Source organism: Mustela putorius, unplaced genomic scaffold (assembly GCF_011764305.1).
Source record: "Mustela putorius furo isolate JIRA1106 unplaced genomic scaffold, ASM1176430v1.1 tig00000854_pilon_pilon_pilon, whole genome shotgun sequence".
In the NCBI taxonomy this organism is placed as follows: domain Eukaryota; kingdom Metazoa; phylum Chordata; class Mammalia; order Carnivora; family Mustelidae; genus Mustela; species Mustela putorius.
The window spans coordinates 4,383,502-4,404,417 of NW_025421496.1; the positions used below are offsets into that span (position 1 = coordinate 4,383,502).

General features: G+C 41.1%; 1 protein-coding gene and 1 long non-coding RNA gene across 7 annotated transcripts in view; one reads left to right on the forward strand and one right to left on the reverse strand.

Annotated features, from left to right (window-relative positions):
- CEP78 (centrosomal protein 78) overlaps positions 1-9,832 on the reverse strand; it is a 37,890-nt gene extending 28,058 nt beyond the window's left edge. For 3 of the 4 annotated variants that reach the window (XM_045085364.1, XM_004772140.3, XM_004772138.3), the window contains exons 1-5: positions 9,359-9,832; positions 4,866-5,038; positions 4,699-4,771; positions 3,448-3,551; positions 1,794-1,968 (exon numbers count right to left, since the gene is read on the reverse strand). In XM_045085364.1, the coding sequence (XP_044941299.1) occupies positions 1,794-1,968; positions 3,448-3,551; positions 4,699-4,771; positions 4,866-5,038; positions 9,359-9,611 (778 nt within the window). In that variant the 5' untranslated portion in view covers positions 9,612-9,832. The remainder of the gene's footprint in view (positions 1-1,793; positions 1,969-3,447; positions 3,552-4,698; positions 4,772-4,865; positions 5,039-9,358) is intronic. The other variant, XM_004772142.3, reaches the window with a different exon arrangement.
- Positions 9,833-9,912: 80 nt separating this feature from the next.
- Positions 9,913-20,916, forward strand: part of LOC101674398 — a 77,404-nt gene continuing 66,400 nt past the window's right edge. For all 3 annotated transcript variants that reach the window (XR_200816.3, XR_001176396.2, XR_006608216.1), the window contains exon 1: positions 9,913-9,995. This is a non-coding gene — a long non-coding RNA (uncharacterized LOC101674398). The remainder of the gene's footprint in view (positions 9,996-20,916) is intronic.

Sequence of the window (20,916 nt, forward strand, 5' to 3'; positions counted from 1 at the left end):
ATCCTAATACTAATAGTTCTGATGCTGAACAACATACTCATTTAAACCAAAGGGATCATCACAAAAGCGCAAGTATAAAAAACACTACTAACTTAGGAGGAAACTATCATATGAGCCTCCCCTACTTTTTAAAAGAAGATTTTATTTATTTATTTAACAGACAGAGATCAGAAGTAGGCAGAGAAGCAGGCAGAGACAGAGAGCGGGGTGGGGGGGGGAGTAGGCTCCCCGCTGAGCAGAGAGCCCGATGTGGGGCTCGATCTCAGGACCCTGGGATCATGACCTGAGCTGAAAGCAGAGGCTCAACCCACTGAACCACCCAGGTGCCCCATTATGAACCCTTTTTTAAAAGTGTTGTATAAACCATTACGCTAAAGTAACTGAGGTCTTTTAAAACCCCATGACACACAGAAATAAGCCAGACATATGGAAAGAACACGATGCAATCCTCACAAACTCTTACCACAAAATGGACAAAGGATATAATTAACCAACTAGTCAAATTAATAAAAATAGCCACATGTCACTAGTATGTAAACTGAATACAAATTAAAATAAAATGAGATTGTTCCAAGATCACATAACAAAAGGTCAAGATCACATAACAAAAACCTTGAAAATGTACATGCCATTCTGACCTAGCAGCTAAGAATTTAACCAAAGGAAGTAAGATACGTAGGCAAGGATGTGAATCAGAGTACTGTTTTTAACAGTGAAAACCTGCAAAGAGCTCATATATCTAGCAATAAATAAGCAAAATGGACCACGGCATATTCATATAATGGCAAGTCACTAAAAATGATGTGGGAGATGTAAATGTAGCGACTTCTTAAGATGGTCATACCATATGAAATTTAAAAAGCTATAAAGTTGGGACGCCTGGGTGGCTCAGTTGGTTGAGCAGCTGCTTTCGGCTCAGGTCATGATCCCAGCGTCCTGGGATCGAGTCCCACGACGGGCTCCTTGCTCCGCGGGGAGCCTGCTTCTCCCTCTACCACTCTGCCTGCCTGTGCTCACCTCTCTCTCTCTGACAAATAAATAAATACAATCTTAAAAAAAAAAAAAAAAGCTATAAAGTTTGGAGTAATCCCACCTGCATAAAAAAGGAGGGGTTAAAAAAATAAAAAAAAATTAAAATAAAATAAAAATTTAAAAGGGTTATCACTTTTATAGCATTACAGTTTTTACTAGTGACACAAGTCAGCATTTGTGAGGGGAGAGGCCTCACATGTACTGTTAAGGTGGATTATAAACTGGCACAGGATTTCTGGATGGGAATTTGGCAATGTTCAGTAAGTCATAAAAATATGTCACATTATGAGGTCTTTCCACTTTTAGTAACTTAATCCATAGAGCTAATGCAATGGTCACAGAGATGTGTTCACTACACACGGTTCCTGACAGAGCAAAGTACAAAGTGTTTAAATCTAATCGCAAAGGATTAAATTATTGTACATCGACATAATGGAGGACTATATGATGCATCATTAAGTAAGAGAAGAGCATGAAATAGTAACTGAAGCATGAGTTCACTCTTCTAGTCTCTGAAGTATATGAACATGTTTATAGAAAAACAAACACTGAAGGTACGCTAAAATGTGTATTAAGATTATGAGTAATTTTGTTTAGTTACTCTGTATTTCCTATAAAGAGTATATGCAACTCTTAGAGAAGCTTAAAAGCACAGTAAAAGGTATTGGAAAAAATAAGGCTTAAAAAATAAAAAATCCCATGACTATGGTATCAAGCCAAAAGCTAAACATACTTAACATTTAAAAAATTCTAGGATTTACCTCTAAGCCATAAATCCTCACTGAGAGATTCTGCAAAAGCACTTGCGCCCAGGTCACCAATGAGCGTGTTGCAGTTCAAGGTGATGCGCCTCAGACCAGCCATACAGTCCAGATCAGGCCTCCTGTAACGAAGACTCTCGGCCCAGATTTCTTCGTGCCTTCTCATGGTCTGATACTTCAAAGATTTAACAGGATGAAATTAAGATATCTGGATAAGGAAGCAGGGTATGCCTACTGAGGACGGCTTATCATGTCAGACATTTATATGCACATATAAGCATATAAGCCAAGAGAGTCACCCCGAGAGGCTCAACAGTCGATTCTAGCTCAAGAGTCTCAGGGACCCAGATTCTAATTTGCCAGTGATTAGATTCTAGCCAGGGAGTGATCTGTGGCTGATTAGTTACATAAACTTTGAAAATCAAATTACATTCTATACACTTTATTTTCTTTATCTGCCAAGTCAGGGAATTGGTTCTAAATTCTATTATTGCTGAGGCTCTAAGTTCTATCATTCTGTCCTCCTGTGGTTTCCAGACCCTTGACTGGGCATCCTGCAGTAGACTTTCTGTAACATGGATCTATTTATTGATAAATTATATACACGAAGTTACACGTTCAGTTCTGCACATACACTTCACCTACATTATAAACTACACGGTTATTTTTTAAATACTACAAAAGGAATATAAAGGTTCTGGTATTTTCTTTCCCCAACTCAATGGATCTCACTATTTTAGAGTTTGCACACCAACTTTAGAGGCCTCCAGTATGCAAAGCCAGTTTGACCTCCCTCAGGAAATTGATGGTTTGATTTTTAGCCACAGATAGAGTCGTAAAGACACATTCAGTTCTCTGTATTCATAAGACAAATTTTGGTTAACAAGGAACACGGACTTTAAAAGAAAGAAATCTTATTACATGCTCAAACAAAAAAAGACTCAAAGTTCCTATGCCAGTCTAAATGGAAAATCATTGGTGCCGTTCTTCTATGAACAATAATTTATAAAAGCAAAAAGTAGAAATCACAGAAAAACACTTTCACAGTGCTAATAATGTGCCAGGCACTATTTTATACAAACTAGTTCATTTAATCCTCCTAATAAAGCACAGAGGCTAAGTAATGTGCCCATGGTCAGAAGCTATGAAACTGGTGAGCTGGAATCTGAAACTGGGATATTCGGCTTCAGAATCCATGCTGCTGACTGTTTTCTATATCTGGGGTCAACGGACTTGCTCTGCACAGGCCCAAATGTAAATTTTTCAGCTTTGTGGGCCATAAGGTTCTGTTGCAAATATTTAACTCTGCTGTTGTAGGACGAAAACAGCCACAGTCACAAAGTCAGCAAATGGGCCCGGCTACGTTTTAGAAACACTATAACACCCGGTGATGGGCTGTTTCAAAGAACTAAAAATACATGAAAGTATTATTTATAATGTATTATACACTAGATCTTTTATTACTACGATTAAATGGATTACCTTTCCTTAGTGGTAGAACCCCCAAACTGAAAACTGGTAATAATCTTTCAACAAAACCAAAACTGTAATCATGTATATCAAAAGACAAGAAAAGATGTGCCATCTTGTATAGGAGTATTAATGTGCTTTAATCACAGAATATGTTTTCATGAAAGTTTAAACAGAAAGTCACCTTTAAGATCTTGGCCATGTGATCTGCTCCCTGCCATGTCAGATTACACCCCGTGAAGTTTACTGTCTTAAGAGTGATAGAGTTCTTTATACCTTGACAAATAACTAAAAGGGAAAAAAAAAAAAAAAAACCACACACACGATAAGATGAAGAGCCCATACAGTCTGGTCAATTCTGACTTATTTGCTTTTCCTGAGTCTACCGGAGGGTTTATAGCTGTAGTCTTAAAATCACTATCTACAATCTTCCCAGGCAACGGATGGATTGGTGCATTCTAAAATATGTCAGTAATAAAGGGTTATTCTAGTTTACAGCAACAGTTTAATTTTACCTAGATGCTAGAATTGAATACGAATTGAATATTCTGAACCTGGCAAACTTTAAGCCCAACTAGTCAGTAAAGTACTCTGTACCTTTTGAGATATAAGAAAGAAAAAGAAAAACCTAAAAAGTCTAAAACTCTTCCCATATATTCCTATATTCCTATTTCCAATGATACAACCCAAACTCATTTATCAGTTATCCGTCAATTTAAATGTCAACTCTAAACCCAGAGTTTTATTAGGTGCTGTACTAGAGCAACATACTAGAGCAATGTAAGACAGAACATGTCAAGTCTTAATCCCCTCAAATTAAAATGCAGCCTTCCTCACACCCCAGACCACTAGTGGACACAATGAACACAGTAATTCTTCAGGACCCCAATCAACAATTACTTTCTCTGTGATTACCTCTATGATACACCCCCCCACCAACACCACTGAATTTTATATACTCCCGTAGCACTTTTTATATACTCCCGTAGCACTTTGCATGTATTTCCTATTTTAGTACATAACACAGTGCATTTTGTCATTATGATTGCATACAGATGTTTTTAACTATTTAAGGATAATAATTCTTTTGTCTTTACATTTTGCTATTTCCCTTCCCATAATTATTTCTTGATAATAAAAAGATGAATGAAATAATATAGTATATATTATACTGCATATATATAGTATTGCACTACATATATACGAACAATATAGTATATACTTGTGTGGCTTGTGGCTTAACATAATCTAAGTGAAAGTGGTTCGGAGAGTATCCAGCATGACAAACTTTCAGTGTACAGGTGAGAGGAGACCATGGTTTGATCAGGCCTGGGAGACAATACAGGCAGAAAAGGTACAGACAGCAATTAACATGCAAGCAGGGAGACGTGAGATCAGTCTGGTTGGAGGAGACGTAAAAAACATTGAAACTTACTTTCTAACCCTCCATCTCCAATTGGGCAGTTTGCAAGAGACAGGTGCACCAGAGAGGTGGATTTATTCAATCCCTTTAGTGGGAAGAAAAAGTTAAAATTTTTATGGGTTGAGTTTCCCTCCAAAGCAAATATCCAATGTTTGCAGGACACACTGGAGAAGCCTTACCTTTGTCAAGGCAGTCAAATCTCTCTCGCGCAGCACTAGTCCGTTCAGCTCCAGGTTCTTTAGTGCACTTGATATACTTAAACAGCACTTGAGAGCTTTACATAACTGGAAGGTCACATCTTTGTTTCTTATCGCAGGAACACGACTTCTGCAAACTTTACTTCTGTCAGAACCTAAAGCAAAATTATTACAAAATATGTATTATCACCGTGAGAAAGCATCTGCTCTGTGTTCTTAAAGCCCTCTTTGAGGGACAAACGTAAGCCCAAAGCATCAACCACACAAGATACAGAAATATAAACCATGGGTATAGAGGCTCCTATGAAAGCAAGATGCTATATCTAAGTGTGGCTTCAGGATAACCCTCAAGTTGAATCTAGAAAGGGAATGACCACATAGTCTGGGTGGGAGGAGCTTAACGTCAGAGGGCACCTGCGCAAAGACATCCAAGCCTGACACCTGCTGGCCATGGAAAATACTGCAGGTGGGGGACGACTAAAGGCCAAGACACAAGGGGGAGGAGACAGAAATTACAATACAGAGGTTAGCCAAAGCAAGGCTCCGAGAAAAAGTCTCTGGCTTTTACCAGGAAAGCTGATGAGGACAGAGGCTACCACTGGCACAGTAAAGGTGCCTCTGCAGGTTAGAAAAAGGTACCTAAATCAGATAGATTAGAAAAAGCACCTCTTCCTCTGGGCCAATTAGCCCCCTGAGGCTTGGCAGAGATTTCAAGCTTCTGTGCAGAGCAGAAATCTCGAAGCCCATACACAATAATCCTGTGCTGGTGAGCCCTTACAAGCATTATTTTAAGCATGTATTTTCATTTTAGAAGATCACTGAAGGGGCGCCTGGTGGGCTCAGTCAGTTAAAGTGGCGATTCTTGGTTCCCGTTCAGGTCATGATCTCAGGGTCCTGGGATTGAGCCCCGGGCCGGGACTCCATACTGGGAGTGGAGTCTGCCTGTCCCTCTCCCTCTGTTTCCGCACCCCTGACCCCCATCTCTCTCCTTCTCTCTCTCAAATAAAGAAAAACATCACTGAAGCCCAGTAAGGAGATGAACTGAGAGAAACTGAACTCAGAGGCAGCCACACTAGCTAGAAGTTGGCGAGGTGAAGCGCCAGGGAAGCGCAGTTGATTAGAGGACCCAGTCTTGATTTCAGCTCAGGTCTTGATCTCAGGGTTGTGAGACTGAGCCCAGGGTTGAGCTCAGCACAGAATCGCTTGAGATTCTTTCTCTCCCTCTGTCCCTCCGCTGCTCATGCTCTCGCTCTAAAATAAATAAAATCAAAGAAAGGAAGGAAGGAAGGAAGGGAAAAGAAAGGAAAGAAAAGAAAAAAGAAGAGGAAAGCAAAGCAATGCTGGTGAGAATAAGCAAACAAACCTAGGAGGTTGAAATCTACAGTCTGGAACCACTGGTTCAGGTTCAGGGAAGGAATTCTGAAGAGAGTGGTCTCTAGGACACATTTTTCTTACGTTCAATGTGAAAGATTAGGCAAGATTAAGTACAGTGGCCTTGACTTAGAGGTCTCTTCCCACTGTAATTGCTTCTGATTACTTTGGAGATACATCAAGTCCCTTCAGAGGTAAGGAACAGTTACTACACCTGCATGAGATGAGAGAATAATGTGACTTCTCTTCACTAGGGGATAAATTGAAATGTCCTTGCAGAAGAGATAACAGATAATGTGAAACCCAGAGCCTAGAAAAAGCACATGATAATTGTTCAGATTTTTTTGATTTTGGTTTTAAAGATTTTATTATTTATTAGTGAGAGAGAGAGAGAGAAAGAGAGAGCAGCAGGCTCCCGGCTAAGCAAGGAGCCCGATGGGGTACTTGATCCTAGCATCCTGGGATCATGACCTGAGCTGAAGGCAGACGCTTAACCAACTGAGCCACCCAGGTGTCCCAAGTGTTCAGGTCTAAAAAAATATAACCATAGTCACCTTCTCTCCTGGATCTTCACATCCTGTGTCCTGGGTATTTTGTCTCAGCTTGTAAACATACTCAAGTGGGTCCATTTTATTTTCTATTTATTTTTTTATTTTAAGGATTTTTGTTTATGTATTTACTTGACCCAGAGAGAGAGACAGCAAGAGAAGGAATACAAGCAGGGGGAGTGGTAGAGGGAGAAGAAGACTTCCTGCTGAGAAGAGAGCCCGATGCAGGGCTTGATCCCAGGATCCTGGGATCATGACCTGATCGAAAGGCAGACACTTCACTACTTAGCCACCCAGGTACCCCAAGTGGGTCCATTTTTTAAGATTTTATTTATTTATTTGACAAAGAGAGATCACAAGCAGGCAGAGAGGCAGGCAGGGGGTGGGGTGGGGTGGGGTTAGCAGGCTCCCTGCTGAGCAGAGAGCCCAATGTGGGGCTCAATCCCAAGACCCTGGGATCATGACCTGAGCTGAAGGCAGAGGCTTTAACCCACTGAGCCAGCCAGGTGCCTCCGAACAAGTGGGTCCATTTTAAAAAAACATTCTTCAGGCTTAGGATTTTCTAGATCTTCTTTCTTCTTTCTCAGTTTCTCCCATATCTCAAACAGTCCCCCATAAAGCCCAGATCTGCACCTGCAGCCCTGAGATGTCTAGCAGACATGCTGGGATGCCAGGCCGGGCCCTCTAAAGCATTAAAGATGAAGTGAGATTTTCCTCCCAACCCAAATTCCCTCCTACTGTGCTCTGTGCCTCACAGAAAGATGCCGCTATAAACTGTCATCCAAGCTTGCTGCCTTCCCCGCCAACTGGTCACCAGGCCCCGTCCATTCTATCTCTTTGATCTCTGAAATCCAGTCCTCCCTTTCTATACCTTAATTTGGGCTCTCAGATTACTGTTTGTCCTCCTCCCAATCAACTGCCTTCCATATGGAGGGCACAGCAAGCTTCTAAATAAAAAAATCCATTTCATAATCCCACAACAATCGGGATAAACAACTATTTGATAGGACAAACAAGGCCCCTCCCTGTGTGGCCCCTGCCAGGCTGGTTTCCAGTCTCGGGTCTCACTTCTAGAACCCTAAGTTCTTGTCCTGTACTTTAGTTTTGCCATATTTTTATATTTCTCAAACTTTCACACAAGCAGCTCCCTTCTGCCATTTGAATAGCTTCTCACATCCGCAGAAAGGAGGCACCTCCTCCAAGAAGTCTTCCCTGAACATTCCTTTCATTGTTCTCTGCTTTGCAGCACCAGAGGTCACTTCTTCCAGAACACTGACTTCTGTGCTTGTGTTTACTTGCTGCCTCCCCCAGTAGAAGAGGAGATCCTCTAGGCCAGGGGCCTTGCCTCCAACAGTGTTTAGTGCTGGCTGAGCTCATCTGAGTGCCCAGAAACTTTATACAACTTGTGCAATCCTTTTTTTTTTTTTTGGTGAAATTTATTATTTTTTTTAATTTTTATTTATTTATTTATTTGACAGAGAGAGAGATCACAAGTAGACAGAGAGGCAGGCAGAGAGAGAGAGAGAGAGGAAAGCAGGCTCCCTGCTGAGCAGAGAGCCCGATGTGGGACTCGATCCCAGAACCCTGAGATCATGACCTGAGCCGAAGGCAGCGGCTTAACCCACTGAGCCACCCAGGTGCCCCAGAAATTTATTTTTTTAAAAAAAATACCAGTGTAGTTAACATACTGTGTTATATTAGTTTCAAGTGTACCATACAGTGATTCAATAATTCTGTACAGGGGCGCCTGCGTGGCTCAGTGGGTTAAGCCTCTGCCTTCCTCTCAGTCATAGTCTCAGGGTCCTGGATCTCTGCTCAGTGGGGAGCCTGCTTCTCCTTCTCTCTCTGCCTGTCTCCCTGCCTACTTGTGATCTCTCTCTCTCTCTCTGTGTGTTAAATAAATAAATAAAATCTTTAAAAATAAATAAATAAATTATTTTGTACATTACTCAGTGCTCACCAGGTAAGTGTACTTTTAAACAACCTGTTAATTCTAAGAGGAGATGGAAAGAATAGTTTTAATGCCACTTTACAAGTGTGGGGATTGTAGTTCAAAAGTAACTCGCTCAGGCCACACAGAGTCTATCCACTATAAGATGTCACTAAAAATAATAATAAAACAAAAACAGCTCTCCCCCCCGCCCCCCAGAGCTATGTCTTACTCAAACCGAAACGAAGCAAAAGCCTGAGCTGTATCAGTTTTCCAAATCTCTTTGTTCTCTGTCAGGCTAACTCATCCAGAAAACCAGGCAAGATCTGTCGAACGCTTAATGATGCCCCAGACCGCGCGAAGTGCTCTACAAGCAGCAACTCCGTGCATCTTCACAATCACCACGTAAAGCGCGTCCTGTTGGCCCACATCACGGATGGGAACGCTGAGACCTACGGGGCCGTAACTGACTCACTCCGGGCCACTGAGCTGGTAAGAGTCCCCGGGGTGCTGCACCCAGACCGCGGGACTGGCCACCCCGGTTGGTGCCCCGCCTCCACCGGGCACCGTCTAAAATCCCGCTTCGCCGCACCGTCTCCAGGGCCCCCGAAGCGGGAACCACAAACCTGTTTCGCCAAGCCACGGCTGGAAGAAGCTCTTGATAGAGACTAGGGGCAGATCTTTATTAATCTTGAGGGTGCTCAGGAGCGGCGCCCAGTCCACGAGGCGCAGGCGGTCGGCGTTGAAGTCCAGCACGCCCTCCCGCAGGCAAGCGCGCACCGAGGGCAGCGGCACCGAGTCCTGCAGCGCGCACAGGTATTCATAGTGCGAGAAGAAGTCGGCCGCACTGTCGCGGCGCAGCTTCACCGAGTCGATCATGGCCTGGCGTTGGCCTCCAGGGACGCCGGCGGCGGAGACAATGCCCGCAGGCGCCCGGGAGTGCCGGGTCGCTCACGGCCGGGCAGCTGCGACCCCGCGGCTACGCAGCACCGGCAGCTCAGCCAGAAGACGCGGGGTCGCAGTCCACAGCCAGGCCAGACCCTCGACGCCGCGCTCCCGGCCCGCCCCCCATCCCCCGCCGCTGGCCGTTGGCTCCCGCCCCACCGCCCTTTGCCGCGCGGGACCGCGATTCAAGCCGGCGGGCGGAGCGCGGAGACGTCATCACGCTCGCCGTGCGTCAGCACGCAGGGGGAGCCCCGCCTCTCGTGGGGACCCGGCGTGAGGACAAGAGGCGGGACCTCCGAGGCGAGGGAGGTGCGGAAGGTAGGAGGTTTTCGGGATTTGAGGCTTGCGGAGAGGTTTTTCTGGTCGAGTAACAGTGAGAAATCGATGTAACAGCACCTTTAAGAAGTGGTCTGAACTTCTGACGGGTGTCTTGTTTGCACCGCCCAGGAGAGAAGACCCTTAATTAGGGATGTGCAAGCGATTTAGTGGCTGTCCCCTGCTGTCCAGTAAATCTTTGCTGTGTTAATTCCTACAAGTAACTCTTCACTTCTGCAGTTTCGACTTACCTCACACGGCTGTTGGCATATTTAATGAGTTCCATAAATTCAGGACGATTACTAGCGATTACTAGTAATCGCTTTGTTTTCTGTTGACATTTAACACTCTCATAATTATTATTCTGTCTTCTAGCCTTTTTTTCTTCTTTTTTTTTGTAAAACGATAGAAGTTTGTTAGATGAAGATACAGAAAAAGCTCTAGAGTGAGAGGGGGTCCCGACAGGGTTGCCTTTAGGGTTGGTCTTTTATAGAAAGCTAACCAGGGGACGTAAATGCTTTTAACATTTCTTTCTTTCTTTCTTATTTTTTATTTAAAGATTTTTAATTTATTTATCTGACAGAGAGAGAGAGCAGGGGGAGCAGCAGAGGGAAAGAGAGAAGCAGGCTTTCGGCTGAGCAGGGAGCCTGATGCGGGACTGATCCCAGGACCTGGGATCATGACCTGAGCTGAAGGCAGATGCCCAACCAACTGAGCCACCCAGGCGCCCTGCTTTTAACATTTCTATTGATATCACCACTGAGCAAGGACTATCCAACACCTTCAATGGCTTACTTCCTTTTTAGGGTCTGGTTGATTATCCCCCCGCCCTTTTAAAAAAGATTTTATTTATTTATTTGAGAGAGAGAGAGAGAGAGCACAAGCCAGCAGGGATAGGCAAAAGCAGAAGCAGACTCCCTGCACAGCAGGGAGCCTGACCTGGGTCTGAGTGGAAGGCAGATGCTTAACCAACTGAGCCACCCAGGCACCCCTCTTGCAAGTGATTATCATAAAAAGGCACCCACCCCACTTGCTTAGGTCAGGGTGGCTGGACCCACCCTGCACACCCAAGGCATTATTTTTTCTCAAAGGGTTTTATTTATTTATTTATTTGAGAGAGAGAGAGAGGGAGAGCACAAGTGGGGACCAGGAGGCAGAGGGAGAAGGAGAAAAGCACTCCCCACTGAACAGGGAGCTCCAGGCAGGGCTTGATTAGAGGACCCTGAGATTGTGACATGAGTTGAAGTCGGTTGCTTAACCCACTTGAGTTACCCAGGCCCACCCTCCCTGGCATTATTTTAAGCACTGTTTAAGTATGAAATAATTTAATTTTCCTAACAACTCCATAGGGAATATATGATTGTATATCCGCTAAGTAGGTAGAACTCAGATAATTGGCCTCTGAACCTGCATTTGTATACAGTTTCTAGAACGGTGATAATCTTTAGGTGTTATGTTTACAGCATTCCTCTTCCACTATAGAGCCAAACTAAAATGGAGTCACTTATTTCAGGGACAAAATGAAGATGGTCAATTGCCACACATAAAGGAAACTTAAGTAATTACAGGAATATACAGCTCTGCTTAGAAATCAGCAAAGGACACCAGCCAGTCCCCAAATGCCAACTCTGATCTCACCTTCTCTGGACTTCCTTGTTCCCTTGACTCAGTTACCCTGATCCAAATAAGATAGAATTCGACTAGGCAACCAGTCAGCTGGAAAAAAATCAAATAACTTCTGCATTACCCCATAAAAATCCCTTAGCCTGCGAGAGACTCAGAATTGATTGCTCCCAGAGGTTGAAGCTCAAAATCATTGAAATAAGCTCATCTTTCTGTTTTGTTTTATTCAATATGTGGACTTTGGTTTTTTTTTTTTTTTTAAGATTTTTATTTATTTATTTGACAGACAGAGATCACAAGTAGGCAGAGAAGCAGGCAGAGAGAGGAGGAAGCAGGCTCCCTGCTGAGCAGAGAGCCCGATGCGGGCCTCAATCCCAGGACCCTGAGATCATGACCTGAGCCGAAGGCAGAGGTTTTAACCCACTGAGCCACCCAGGCGCCCTGGAGTTTGGTTTTTGACACCATCCACTGGTTAAGTGGGATCATTTTACCTCTCATTTACTGTATTTCACTGATCCATCCTGACATTTTCCCAGACCTCCAACCCAGCTTACTTTCCCGTGGAGCCTCAGTTCTGATGCCTTCTTCTCATCTCTAATACTGATCTTCTCTGGACCTGGTTTCAGAGCAATGAGTTTATTGGATCCAGTCACAGACCTGTGTCAACCTGGTCAACAACATAGGCTTTCTTATTTTAACTGCCAAGTCATTCTCATTTCTTTTTTCCATCCCTTTACTTAAAACAACTCACAAGGGCTCTTCCAGACCTCCTCTATTCTTTTCATGTCACCATTAGATACTGTGTCCCTACTCTCTGACCTGAAGAAGATACCTCTTATTTCACCAGCAAAATAAGTTTTCAGGCACAGACTTCTTCATCTTCTTTTCATGCCTTCCAATCCATGCTTCATAATGCAGCCCCTGCTTCCTGTTCGAATCCTTGCATGACTTTTCATTTCTCTTAGGATAAAGGCAGTCCTCCTCACAATTGTTTAAGATATAGCTACTCAATGTGGACTCACAGACTAGCTGCAGTTAAGAATGGGTACTGATCTATAAGCTTGCTTCAGAATGTAAATGCACTAACCATCCTGTTCATTTCAGCAGATGAGATTCTCTTGATGATGGTAGCAGTGTGTTGATATATTCTAGAGCAAGCTCCTTATCTCACTGTCCACTGGCACTTTGAGTGTCTGATCTACAGGGCACAGCATCCCTTGGATGTGATGGAGGCATGATCTCTACAACCTTATCTTGCACCCCTCTCCCTTTCATTTTTCAGGAGTCTAGCCCACAGTGGACTCCTCTCAGACCTATATACTTGTGGTTCATTGTCCATGTTTTCCCCTCTACATGAATATTCCCTTCCATCTGTACCCGGTTAATGCCTTCTCATCCTTCTCAGGTCATGTGTCACATTGCCAAGGAAACATTCCCTTACCTACTCTACTCATCAAATCCCCCCAACCTAAGCTCTCATCACACCATGTGTCTCTCATTCATGGACTTCATCACATGTCACAGCGCATTTAAGATAGAAATAGAGATCACCATATGGTCCATGAGAAGAGATCATGTCTGTTTTGCATCTCTAGGGACTAGCAGTTACTACATGCTACATATAACTGTAGCACTAGTTACAACACTTCTTAAATGAACAAATGAATATACCTAATCAATCATCAAGCCCTGGCAGTTTTTCCTTTATAGCGTCTCTCGTACTTCTTTCTTCTATTTGCATTGCCATTATTTGCCATTTATTATCTTACATGTGGATTGCAATGATTGCTTCAGGCTCTCCTTACATCATTTATAAAGCTTTCCAAGGTTGATGGGTCATCCTGTTGCCCTGCCCAAACCTTCCATGACACCTGTTGCCAACACAACAAACCCCTAACTTTTAAGAATGAAATTTAAAACTTTCCACAGTTTGGCTTTAATTTCACTTACCAGGCTTGTTTTAAATCTATGGGTCTAATTATTTCTACATCTTTGCTTCCTTCTAGCCGTGTATTGTGTCAAAAACTCTTCTAGTCACCACCCTTGTGTCTCCTTCTCTGGAAAAGCTTCACAGACAATCCAAGCAAGATATGGATCTCTTCTCTCCTCTGAACTTGGGAACAGTTTAATAGGACATATCTGGCACTGCCATAAGGCATCTACATCTTATCTTCTCTGCTGGTATCTAAAATTTGTGAGAGCACGGATACATCTCTGTGTTCTGTGCGGCTCTCAGCATTGCTGTTATACACATAGTCAACCTAGTCAGTGAATATTTGGTGAATGAATGAATGAATGAATGTTGAATGAAATGAGTTCTCTGGCTCTTTCTGTCTTTTTCTACTTTTCAAGGTTCTGTAGTTAGTTACATTTGGACAATAGACTGCTTCATAGCAACATAATAACCCAGCTCACAGTGTTGCAAATAGCTGCTAAGAACATCCCTCTGCCACTTTAGAACAGCTTGTTCCCTCTCAAATGAAGAGCAGGATTCCATACTTATTAAATGCCTTTGTTCACTTGGCCTTTAGAGACACTGGGGGCATCAGTGCTCTACATTCAATGAAATGCCAATTTTGATTATAATTTTCTCTTGTGAATAACAGCTATCCAAAGATGTTCCTGTACAATTTTTCACCCTTTTATATTCATAAAATGTATTTTAACTACATAAAGGCATAAAATAAATAGAACTCTATTTATTTTTGGTAAAAGTATAGGGAGAGGTCTTTATGGCACATTACCAAACTTGTTTGGGAAGATTTTAACCATGTGAAATGTGTTAGAGAGGCACCAAGAGTTCAAGAATTCTCAAAATTCAGACACAGTTCCTCTTGTATAGGCACAGTGGCAGTCATCTATATAACAATAATTTGGAAGATGCTGTATTAGTCCACTCGAGCTGTAATAATGTGGAACAAATCGTCCTAAAACTTTAGTGACATCAGCAAGAATTTGGGGGGTTTTGATCTATGGACTAGCTGTAGTGACTGTTTCAGACCTCTAGGTGGCTGGTTTTCCTCCATGGTTGGATCCATTTGAGGTCTGTCCCACATACCTGACTTCAGGGCCCAACTGTGGATTAGCTGCCTCCAGGGCACACGCTTCTTACTGTGGCCACTGAAACACAAGAGGTGAGCCCACTTAAGCCCATTTAAGACCTCTGCTGGCATCATATCTGCTCACACTACACTGACCAAAACTCATCCCAAAACTCAACGATTGTTATTACATTGCTGGGAGAATTGGTGATGATAAGATGAGCACAAATGAAAGGTTTGAGATTCACATCTTCCTTACTAACATTGACAGCCAATGGAACATTCCTGGGGAACTGAAATGGTAGTTTTTTGTGATTTCTATCACATTACAGCTTGCCAAAGCCACTTAAGTAAAATACACATAATATAGCACATCTTGTTTTAATTTTCCCTACCATTCCACCATGTATTATCAGTGTGGTACCTAACAGATAAACAGAAACAGAAACTGAAGCAACACATTGCTAGCACAGCTACTTCACAAGAAATACAATGGAAGTTCTTCAGATGGTATCAGACTCAAATCCACAAAAACAAAACAAGACAAAGAATTCAGATTAAAAAGACAACATAAATTCACATTTCTTCTTTCTTGACTGATTTTAAAAGTACATAAATGTTATATTTACATTTGGATGATCGGGCACATAACAGAATTGTGGTATATCTGACCATTCAGACAAAGGAGGCAATGAGAACAAAGCTGTGTTAGAGTGAGAATGACACTAGAGCATAACCTGAATCCATAGGAAGAAATGAGAACCAGAAATGGTAAATAGACTGACCTAACAAACATTAATATATTTTTTTAAATATTTTATTTATTTATTTGACAGACAGAGATCACAAGTAGGCAGAGAGGCATGCAGAGAGAGAGAGAGGAGGAAGCAGGCTCTCCGCGGAGCAGACAGCCCGATGCGGGGCTCGATTCCATGACCTGAGCCGAAGGCAGAGGCTTTAACCCACTGAGCCACCCAGGTGCCCCCTCCATTAATATTTCTTTGCTCTTATTTATTCTTTCAGCTCCCCTAAAAGGGGTAAGATTATTTACAGTCATACTTAACAACAATGTATTGTTGAATATGTGACATATATATAAATGTAATAAAACCAAAAAGGGATGAGGGAGGAGTTAAGTTTCTATATCTGACTGGAATGAAGTTAGTTTAAATTGAAGTAGATTCTGATAAGATATAGATTGTAAGCTTTAGAACGGCCATTAACTAAAAAAAAATTTTTGATAATAATAAATGGAGTTAAATGTTACACTAGAAAATATCCATTTAATATATACAAATATATTCTACAAAGTAGAATAGAGGAGCAACAACAACAACAAAACCTCCAAACATGAGACATGTAGAAAACAAAAGGTAAAATGACGTAGATCCTACCATATCAATAATAAAGTTAGATGTGAATTAATGAAACAATCCAATCAAAAGGCAGGATTATCAAACTGGATAAAAAACAAAAAATGTATGGACAGGAGGTACTCCTTAGATTTAGAGATACAAATATATTCAAAATAAAAGATGAAAAAATGTACATCTTGCAAATAGCAACCAGAAGAATGCTGTAGTGGCTAGACAAATACTGGACAAAATAGACCTTAAAACAACAACGAAAGGGAGTTGCTGGATATAAGAGGGAGATTTCATGATGCAAAAAGGGCCCAAACTGGGGTACCTGGGTGGCTCAGTTGTTAAGCCTCTACCTTCGGCTCAGGTCATGATCTTAGTGTTCTAGGATGGAGCCCCACATCTGGCTCCCTTCTCAGCAGGAAGCCTCCTCCTCTCTCTACCATCCCCCCTGCTGTGTTCCTTCTCTTGCTGTGTCTCTCTCTGTCAAATAAATAAAACCTTTAAAAAAGAAAAGAAAAAAAAAGGGTCAATCCATCAGAAGTCATAAAAATTGTTAATATGTGCAACTTGTAAGAGAACACCAAAATGTGAGAAGAAAACAGCAAAATACATGAAGAATTGAAGGGAGAAATAGAGAATTCAGCAATATTAGTTGAAGACTTCTATACCTCTGAGTCAGTAATGGATAGATGAAGTAGGCAGAGGATTGACAACTAGGTAGAAGACTTGAACCACTTTGTTACAGACCTAACAAAGATCTGTAAAACACTCAACCCAACAAGACTTAAATCCATCATCTTCTCAAGTACATATGAGACACTCTCCATGATAGATCATGTTCTAGGCCATAAGATGAGATTGAAACCCACACACACTGTAGGTGGGAATGTAAATAGTGCTGTCAAAATGGTCTGACAGTTTCTCAGAATGTTGAGCATAAGAGTTATTCTGCACTTTCTGCTACAAGATATATACTCAGCAGAAGTAGAAACTTGGGTCCACACAAAAACTTTCACGTGAATGTTCATAGAAGAATATTAATAATGTCAAAAAGTGGAAATAACCCAAATGTCAATAAAAAATGTGTAATATTCATACAATGAACTATTTTCGAGCTATAAAAAGGAATGAATTATTGTTACATGTTACAACATGGATGAACCATGAAAGCATTATGCAAAGTGAAAAAACCACTCACAAAAGACCATATATTGTGTAACTCCATTTATTATAAATGCCCGGAATAGGCAAATCTGTAGAGACAGAAAGTAGGTGAGTGGTTGCCTAGGGCTGAAGGGTTGAAGACAATGGCAAAAGACTACTGATGTGTCTTGACTTTTTTTGGGGCGAACAAAAATCTTCTAAAATTGGGTTTTGGTGATGGTTGTACAGCTCTGTGGATTGCACTGAATTGCTTACATTAATTGGTGTAATGATGGTAAATTATGTATTGTAATTTACATCCCAAACTGTTAAAATGATGATAAATTTTATGCTTAGAAATTTGGAAATTCATCCAAGATTATAATTTCTTTAAAAGAATGCAGCCTAAAAATAACCCAAGAAAGAAAAGAGTATCTAATAACCCCAGTTAAGTACATTTACAGAAAACAATTTCCAGGGATAAGTGACTTTCTTGGTAAATTCATCCAAATATTTAGGGAAGAAATAGGAATCGTAAAAAATTTCCAGGAAACAGAAACAACAGAATACACTACTCAAATCTTTTTTTTTTTTTTTTAATAAGGCCATCATCAGCTTCAGACCAAAGCTGAAAAGAATATTACAAGAATGGAATCACAGGCCAATTTCTCTTCTGAGCATGCATGCAAAAATTGTAAACAAAAGCACAAATAGTATCCATGGTATATAAAACTAAAATACATCCCAACTGAATTGGTTTTATTCTGGTATTCAGTTTACTGTCCAAACATAAAATAGATCTCAGGAATAAACTCAAATGGAAATAATTCATGAAAAAAAGAAGTCAATTAAAAAAAAGTCAATCAGGAGAAACACAAGGATGAATAAGCACAACAGATAATGCCTTATGAAAAAAATAGATGAAAAATATTTCATAGGGGCGCCTGGGTGGCTAAGTGGGTTAAAGCCTCTGCCTTGGGGCGCCTGGGTGGCTCAGGTGGTTGAGCCGCTGCCTTTGGCTCAGGACATGATCTCAGGGTCCTGGGATCGAGTCCCACATCGGGCTCTCTGCTCAGCAGGGGGCCTGCTTCCCTTCCTCTCTCTGTGACCTCTTCCCTTCCTCTCTCCTACTGTGATCTCTCTCTGTCAAATAAAAAATAAAATAAAATAAAATAAAATAAAGCCTCTGCCTTCGGCTCAGGTCATGATCCCAGGGTCCTGGGTTCAAGCCCCACATCGGGCTCTGTGCTCAGCAGGGAGCCTGCTTCCTCCACTCTATCTCTGCCTGCTTCTCTGTGATCTCTGTCTGTCAAATAAATAAATAAATAAATAAATAATCTTTAAAAAAAAGAAAGAAAAATATTCCACAAATTACCGAATATTCTAAAATTTTAAAATACAAAAAAGCAGTTGAAAAAGATTCAAGAGAAAGTGACAAATACTGAATATAGGCAAAAAAAAAAAAAAAAGAATATCAAATATACAAATGATAGAAGCACCTAAAGAATAAAACCAAAGAAACAGAACAAATATTAACAGTATAATTTAAGAAATTTTCTAGGGGCACCTGGGTGGCTCAGTGGGTTAAAGCCTCTGCCTTCAGCTCAGGGCATGTTCCCAGGTTCCTGGGATTGAGCCCCACATCGGCCTCTCTGCTCAAAAGGGGGCCTGCTTCCTCTTCTCTCTCTTTGCCTGCCTTTCCATCTACTTGTGATCTCTATCTGTCAAATAAATAAATAAAATCTTTAAAAAAGAAATTTTATAAAATAATAATAGTAATAGTAAAAATAACACTAATAGAAACTGCATTTTGAACAAGTATATTACATACGTGGAATAGTAAGTCAGAATGATCAACACTGAGTTGTATTCTAGAGAAATTTTAGACCTAAAATGGGAGGTTGGAATTTTAATCCTAACAAAATCAACTTTTAACTACAAAGGACATGGACCAACTATTAACCAACATGCAAGAAGTCAGGTTATCTGAATTCCATGAACCCTTATGAAGGAGACTATTAAAGAAAGAATATCACACAGCTGAAGTGACTAGAGATAATCAATATAAGTATGGCTGATGAGCATTAAGTGTAGTGATGCCTGTAGAATGAGAAGTAAATGAGGGTTAAACAGGAAAGACTATCATATGCAATGGCTGTAAGCTCTGGCAATGTAGGTATCAGTCCTGTAAGTGACAGAGAAACAATGAACAAACACCAAATGAAGTTAAAACTGTTTTCAAGCATTGTATATTGAAATTGCAATTCTGAGTCTGTTCTGTGAGTAATATGGAATGGAACAAATGAGGAATTATGTAGTATTCTATTTTTTTTTTATAAACGATTTTATTTATTTGGGAGAAAGAGAAAATGTGCATGCCTGGGAGGAAGAGCAGAGGAAGAGAGACAAGCAGACTCTGCACTCAGTGTGAGCCCAATACAGGATTCAGTCTCACAACCCTGAGATCATGACCTGAGCCAAAATCAAGAGTTCAGTGCTTAACTGACTGAGCAACCCAGGCATCCCTGAAGTATTCTAGTTATAACATCTGTGAGCTACGGAACTTGGGTTCTCAGGATGGAGGAAATGAATACAGAGGTAATATAGAGGATGTTTATTAAATCCTGCAGTGCTGAGTTAGAATTATCTGTCTGTAATTAGTAAGTCATTTTAGCTATATATATATATATATTTTTTAAAGACTTTATTTATTTGAGTGAGAGAGAGAGAGCATGCATGCACACAAGTAGGGGAGAGGCAGAGGGAGAAGGACAAGTAGACTCCACACTGAGCAGGGAGCCTGACCCAGGGCTCAATTCCAGGACCCTGAGATCATGACCTGAGCTGAAGGCAGACCCTTAACCAACTGAGTCACCCAGGCATGGCATTTTTAACTGCATTTATATAAATAAAGGTATTTAGTTCTATGTCTATATCTATAAATTTATATATGTAACTGTATACATACTCTATATATAATTATATATGAAAATATGTGTCAAGCACACACACATACACACACACACACATATACATTACACATACACACTATCTGTCTATTGAATAGGACTAGAGCCAATGACCAACCCAGGAGGAACAAAGATCCATAGGGCTCAGATTATGATCTTGAAATGGCTGATTTAAGGTCTGTGGTGCATTTGTGTGAAATGTACTTGGGAAGTTTTGTGATACCAAATAATAAGGAAGTTATCAAAGAGCACTGGGCCATTTCAAGAGGACTCAGGGGCCAAATGTGAGAAGGCTTTCCATGAACAATAGAACAGTTTGAACTTCAGTAGGTATAATAATTACAATGAATTAAAATCCACCAACTATGTTTAAATCGATGAGTTTCTATGGATACCAAAAAAAGGTCACCTTATGAGGATCATTGGGGGAAAATTTATTATAATGAAACCTGCTTTTTAAAATGGTGGAGGTAGAATGGGGTGGGGTGAGAGAATAACCAAGCTTTTAAACTGCCTTTCTGTTGTGAACTGTATCACTGTGCAACCAAATTGTAGATGAGGGGATAGATCTTTTCATAAAAGTATTCTTGCCAATAAGTGGAAAAGAAGTGATTAAGTTAGAATATCTCAATTTTGCAATCCGTGATGAATTTATGCTGGGACCTGGTAGAATTTGGAAATGCAAGATTAACTTAGAAGAACTGTGAGTTCTAGTGATTGAACAAAAGATTTGTGTATTCACTGAGTATCAATGGCTGCTGACATCACATAGAGAGCAATAACC